Source organism: Cucurbita maxima, unplaced genomic scaffold, assembly GCF_002738345.1.
Source record: "Cucurbita maxima cultivar Rimu unplaced genomic scaffold, Cmax_1.0 Cma_Scf00016, whole genome shotgun sequence".
Classification (NCBI taxonomy): domain Eukaryota; kingdom Viridiplantae; phylum Streptophyta; class Magnoliopsida; order Cucurbitales; family Cucurbitaceae; genus Cucurbita; species Cucurbita maxima.
In genome coordinates, this window is record NW_019272032.1 from 3,528,151 (window position 1) to 3,534,858 (window position 6,708).

Genomic DNA, 6,708 nt, shown 5'->3' on the forward strand with positions numbered 1-6,708 from the left:
ATTGATCAAACATAGAAGGAAGCTGAAAAACTAGGGTGAGAATCTAAAGGTCTGAATTTGTTTATGGAACATACCTGTATATGAAAACCGATGCAACGGTGGCAGCCATGGGAGATCGAGGTAAGGAGACGATGGGGTGGTGGTGGCTGCCGGTGTGAATCAGGCAAAAGAGATATAAAATGAATGGTTGGTTTGATCGTGAAGGAAGAGAAATGTTTGTTGAGTAGCAGTGGCATCGAGATTGTGGCTCTCCAAATATGTTGATTACTTGAGTTGAAGGGTTTTATAAGTCCCTTTTAAGCAATCAGATTCTTGCTCTACCAGACATAATAATTGGCCCTGCTCTTATGGCCTTCCAAAAAGCATCATCCTCTCACTTTTAGAGAAAGAGAGATGGAATTTTACATTAGCATTTTTTATAATAGCGTGGAAATCTCTTCCTAGCAGACACATTTTAAAAACCGTGAGATTAACGGTGATACATAACGAACCAAAACAAATAACATCTGCGGACGGTAAACTTGAGCTTTTACAAATGGTTCTAGCAGTAGTCCACGAGCGGCTAGAAAAATCAATGTTTTGTTTAATAGGTCTGAGTGTGAGTGAATTAGGGTTTTGTAAGCTGAGATTAAAAGCATAAATATTTTTGGTTTGCAGAATAAGATAACATAATTGATCATGCGAGATTGCAATAATTGGTGTTCCTTCCTTTCTCACACTTGATTCAAATCTCCACAGTTCCCGGACTTTATTGAACTAAGAAAACAAAATAAACAAACTTAATGTTTGAAAATTAAAAAATAAACAAAAATTGTGCCTAAAGTGATTCACTTAAAGTTTAGACATAATCAAGGTTAATAACCCTTTGCTTGTGTGTGAAACTGACAATATTAGTTGTTTGCAAACTATAATTAGAGGTAAGTTTGTGAGTATCCAATGTGAACAACAGACACAAATGTCGGAGTTTTGCATTCTAAAGTTAATTACTTTGGTTAGGGTGATTTAATTTAATTAATTAATTATACCATGTTTGGAATTTTTAGATAATTTTGAAAAAGAGTAGATAAAAACTCATTGATAGGAGTAGTATTTATAGACTTAACTAATTCCAAAAAAAATTAAAAAAATTAAAAACTAAATAATTAGTAACCGAATAAAAAGTAGTAGGGCTATATTAAATATGTACGGGGAATTAATTAAAGACACTAACCTGCGCCGATACATCTCTACAGATCATGCGCTGGCCCATAAGATTAAACAAGGCCCAGTAGGCTGAAGCACCAACGACGTCGTATAATCAGACCAAACACGTTTGCCATCACGGCCCTATTTTATTACGTGTCATCAAACAACACATAGGAGGACTGATACTGTAACCAATGAAAAAGCGCCACGTTATTAGCTTACTCGACGTGGACTCCACCATGGATTCGCGTAGGCCAGCAAAAATATCAAATCCTAATTTGTCTATTAATTGACACATAAGTCATAGCGAAACTACGTTAGTTTGCAATATTTGGCAGGAAAGGTTATTTAGTAGTTTAGTTGCTCTTAGATTTCCCCCAAAAAAGAAGATAGGAAAAGAAGCTGGTCTGTTTCAATTCAACTTCTTCTTCAATTTTCCTCCCGTAATTGCCACTCGGCCGCATTAATGGTGCATAGATTTTGGACTAGAGCTCTTCTGTTCGATCTCGATCGCTAGTATTTTTTAATTGTAGTGTTTTCTGGATATGGCTGCTCCGTTCTTCTCAACGCCATTTCAGCCTTATGTTTACCAGGTGCTCTCTCCTTCTCGATTATCATTTTTTTGTTTCTAATTTGAAGTTGATTCTGGATCCTGCTTGGTTTTTGGAAAATTCTGGACGATGAAATTGGAATGTTCATTATATGTCTTATTTCTTAGTTTAGGTTGCTTTCCTGATCGTCTGTATCGCGTGTGTGATCGTTTGCCGCTTTTCTTTTGTGAGGAAGGCGTTTTACTTCCTTACGAATCTCATTGGTTTGAATTCTGAACGTTTCAAAAAATAAAAATAAAAATCGTGAACGCGGGGTTTATTGATCGGTGGAGGACATTTTGTGATTCATTAGATATGCGAGTGAGTTATGTTCTTACCAGCCTTGTTCTCACAGGCCAAATGTTAGATTCATCGATTGTAGCGCAAGGACAAGAATCCTTCTGAAATGTGCTCAATATTTTTACAAACCGCGCATGGAACTCTAAAAAAGGAGAAATAATAAATAGGAATACCGCTTAGAACAGAGTGAATCAAAGTTAGTTTCCCAGCTTTAGAGGAAAAAAAAATTTCTTCCAGGAGACTAACTTTTCATAACTATGTTCACCATTGGATTCTAAAAGGAGATGGATTTGGGATTACTCCCAAGAGGGAGACCCACGTTAGAGGAGGGAAAGGATCGAACTTCACAACCCACCACCTCCGCCCAACTCTTGAGCTTCTCCTCATCGCAGTTGAGCCTCCTAATTTAACATTTCTCTTGTTGATCTTAAGCCCAGACAAAACTTCAAAAAACATCTAGATATGATTCAAAAGGAAGAACATAATCTCATTTCTAGAGCAGAAGTAAATAGTACCACTGGCATCGATGATGCATTTGCGGGGCTGTGGAATGGACATGTACGGTAGCTAGGTTTGAAGTTCGCTAACTATATGATTGGAGTGAGCTTTTTTTTAATCTCAAAAAGTAGCTCAAGAGGTGATACATTTAAGCATTTACAAATCAACATCTAACTCGTTCTACAACCAATGTAGTATACCGAACAATATCTCCTTATGGGTTCTTTGGGTTGGATATTACCATCTACCTAATCTCTTGAAGACCGTAGAGTGTAGATTGTTTCAGAAAGTTGATCTAGACTATAATAACGTCAACATGAGCATTGCTCAACTGGTTAAGACATACGTCCTTGATCAAAAGATCAGAGATTCGAGTCGTTGAACCTAGGTTCATTGGCCTAATGGGTATTCCCGCATCCTACTCTTCCACAATCGGCATTGGCATAAGTGAAAATTATGGATATTGGACGTCAACTAAAAGAAAAATTTTAGACACTACAGTTCGCACACTAAAGAATACATGTTTGTGATCTGGCAAAAAGCCTTCAAATAAGTGATATGGGTTGATGACAGGCCAACAACTACTCTGAGTCAGCTCAGCAGTCAAAATGGCACACATGCATTGGATGCCATCCTATTTTCTAAGCAGAAGAAAATCAATGGATTAGCATAAGATTTCTCTCCCTCTTAATGTAGAGATCGCCTTGAATTGATTTTTTCAACACTACAATATTTGAAGATTTGAATACACCTTTTGGTAGCTAGGAGTGTTTAACTCATTTTATTTCATTTATCAATGAAATTGTTCTCTCTCTCTCTCTGAAGATTTGGAAGGATTAAATTTTAATAGTTCCCATTAAGTTTTATTGAATTGTAATCTAGTGTATGATGTTTCTTACTTTTGTTTTACTAACAGTGGTATGTTCTACGTCTTGTTGTAGAGTCCACAAGACGCAATGACACCTTTTCAGATTTTGGGTGGTGAAGCCCAAGTAGTACAGGTATATAATATATTGTTGCTGTTGTTATGTGTCAAATAGAGGCATCATGGTGAACTACTTTCATAGTTTTTGTCTTTCTTCTAGTACTGTATCTCTTTGTTTTCTTGTTCATTTTGCTTTGGCAGATAATGCTGAAGCCACAAGAGAAAGTTATTGCAAGGCCTGGTAAGTTGTGTTATAATAAACTTTTTTTTTTCTTGGATAAACTCGTCTTGCTCTCCATCTCTTCATAGAGAAAGATTTTTTCTATTTTTTATAAAACTTCCCTTGGGTCAAGTTCATGTTTAACATGTTTCGGATATGTCTACAACACTTGTTCGACGTGCTTTTAATTTGTACACAATATCAACACTCTGTGGACACTTGCATAAAATGATTGTTTTGTAAAAACAAATCCTTATAGTTTGTGAATAGCAAGTGGTTCAAGTTCTCCCCCATAGTGTTGGTCAATATACATCGGCACTAGATATACAGAACGTTGGCAATTTGATGATTTGTTAATGCTCTTTATCTGCTGTTTCAACTGAACTTATTCTCAATGCTCATAGGAAACTTGCAATAATAGTCATGACAGCTTTCTTTATTTCAAGAAGTTATGTTTATGAGAAGAACTGAGGTTTTCATATGGTTCATCGACTTTTACTTAATTGGTGAAACTGAACGGTTTCTTGTTTCTTTGTTACCTGTTAATTGTATGTGCAACTGATACACTTACTCTTGCAGGCTCCATGTGCTTCATGTCTGGGTCTATTGAGATGGAAAATATTTTTCTCCCGGAAAATGAAGTGGGTGTTTGGCATTGGCTATTTGGTAAGAGTGTCACTAGCATCATTCTTCGGAATTCCGGTACAAGTGATGGATATGTTGGAGTTGCTGCACCTTCTCTTGCTAGGATTCTCCCGGTAAATAATAATAATTATTATTAAAAAAAAAAGAAAAAAAAAAAGTGTTCTCATCAATATCCTCAGTGTCATATATGTTTCCACAATTATGTTGCAGATTGACATGGCAATGTTTGGTGGAGAGCTTCTATGCCAGGTAGAGAATATTGATTACTTTGTTTATTCTGCCTAGTAGCTTTTTTTGGTACTTTTCTTAACAATTGATTTTCCGTTGTCCCCTTCCCTCTCCCTCTCACTTTACATACAGTGAAAGAGATTAAATGTATATGTTTCACACATTTAAATTTTAGTTGTCTTGAATTCAAATTATTCAATTTGTCTTCTTCTGAGCTCGGTTGCCTGATAATTTTCGCTTCATTTTTCTTACGTAGCCAGATGCATTCCTCTGCTCTGTTAATGATGTAAAGGTTACCGACACAGCTTATCACAGAGTACGCAATGTTACCACAAGTGTGGAGGTGAGTTGATTTATTATTCCTTATTGGCTAAACTGCTCCATGCATCTCTGCTTTCTGGTATTAATTTTTGCTCTTCCCTATGTTTTTTTTGTTTTTCTTTTCCTCACTCTCTTTCTACTGTGGATGTTATTGTAGGGGTTTCTTAGACAGAAGTTATCAGGCCAAGGGCTCGCTTTCATTCTTGGAGGTGGATCTGGTATGCACTGCATTTTATTTTAGTAAATTCCCCAAAGGACTTGTTTGCCTCTGTTATGCAATCATGAAAACTGAAAAGAAGCTTGAGTTTCTTCTTTGAGTTTTCATGTCACCTGTTGGCTAGAGCAACTCATGTATCATTTTGTAATTAAGATTTATTTCCACACTTGTAATGGGGTCAATCACATCACAACTGCTGACCTTAAATTGTGCCAACTCATATGCTTTTATGCTAATAGGTTTCATTGGATTCAGATTGTAATCGCACTTAAAGTAGATGGAGTAACTTCTGTAATATTAATTTAATTGCTGGTGTTTGTTTTTTCTTCAGAGATTTATGGTTATTAATTTAGTACGATATACTCAATGCCTAGAAAAGAGAAGGAGATTACCTTATTTATATTGATATATTTATTTCAATCTTAAAGATGGAGAATAAAATTAATAATGTATGATATAAGTTAGCTGATTATAAAAGCTTTTCGGGTTCTGCTAGTTGTACAGAAAAATCTCGAGGTTGGTGAAGTACTATCAGTGGATATCTCCTGCATTCTGGCTATGACCACCACCATTGATGTCCAAATCAAATACAATGGTCCTGTGAGAAGAACAGTATTTGGGGTAAGATTTCTTTATGTTTATGGAGTTTGTTTTTTCTCATTACATGTCTTCTCTTCGTTGGCCAAGCAATTATTTGATTTATGGGTTATTATCTACGCAAAAGATAACTCGTTATAGGTTATGCCTTGCTTGAAATAAAGATACAATGTATGATTACACACCAAGCTTTGGTAGAGCTCTACTTTATGGGGAGGTTTTTTAACCTTTGAGGGTTTCTCTCGGGTGGGCATCTTTCTCCACTTTCTTTCATCTCTTTTTTATTTCAAAAGAAATCATAAAAATAGCAGAAGCTTCTGGTTATGAAGAAGGAAATTTTGTCCAACAATTTCAAACTCATTCTTAAGCTTTAGCCAGGCATTCTCTGTATCTGTTTGGTATACACTTTTGTCATCTTTTAACAAATCGTATTGTTAAATTTCAGGGCGACAACTTAGTGACAGCCACATTAACAGGACCAGGCATGGTCTTTATCCAGAGTTTGCCATTTCAACGACTTTCTCAGCGTATTGCGAGGTAATTACTATCGGAATTCTTTTAAGCTGTGGAAGATATCCGTTCCTCTTTTTTGCTTTGATCTTATTGGATAATGTACCAAATTTTGTAGGGCCATCACATCCCCAAATATGAGAGAAAATCCAAAGTTCTTTGTTCAGCTTGCCTTTTTCTTTTTTCTCGCTTATGTTGTGATTCTATCTTCAATAATCTTGACAGACGTATGATTTTTAAATCTTAAATCTCCCAGGGTGTTTAGCTACCCCAAAATTGGTACAAAGCTTTAGTTCTGAGTTGGAAAGCCTTTATTTATTATTATTATTATTATTTTTTTATTGATTATTGAATTTTATTTTATATATTGAAGTCCTGCAGACATCTTCCCAACTTGAATGAATGTCAGATTTGTAATTTCGGATTTGCATTTTTTTTATCTATGCATTAATTTTTTTTTTTTTTTTTTTTT

General features: G+C 35.6%; 1 protein-coding gene across 3 annotated transcripts in view; it reads left to right on the forward strand.

Moving 5' to 3' along the window:
- The first annotated feature begins 1,497 nt into the window (after positions 1-1,497).
- The window catches only part of LOC111491483, a 5,914-nt gene continuing 703 nt past the window's right edge, over positions 1,498-6,708 (forward strand). Inside the window, exons 1-10 of one of the 3 annotated variants that reach the window (XM_023140405.1) lie at positions 1,498-1,778; positions 3,515-3,574; positions 3,700-3,739; positions 4,298-4,476; positions 4,574-4,612; positions 4,848-4,934; positions 5,070-5,130; positions 5,626-5,750; positions 6,172-6,263; positions 6,355-6,667. In XM_023140405.1, coding sequence (XP_022996173.1) covers positions 1,731-1,778; positions 3,515-3,574; positions 3,700-3,739; positions 4,298-4,476; positions 4,574-4,612; positions 4,848-4,934; positions 5,070-5,130; positions 5,626-5,750; positions 6,172-6,263; positions 6,355-6,469 — 846 coding nt within the window. In that variant the 5' untranslated portion in view covers positions 1,498-1,730 and the 3' untranslated portion in view covers positions 6,470-6,667. Of the gene's footprint in view, positions 1,779-3,514; positions 3,575-3,699; positions 3,740-4,297; positions 4,477-4,573; positions 4,613-4,847; positions 4,935-5,069; positions 5,131-5,625; positions 5,751-6,171; positions 6,264-6,354; positions 6,668-6,708 lie in introns of those variants that run through there. The other 2 variants (XM_023140408.1, XM_023140406.1) reach the window with 2 other exon arrangements.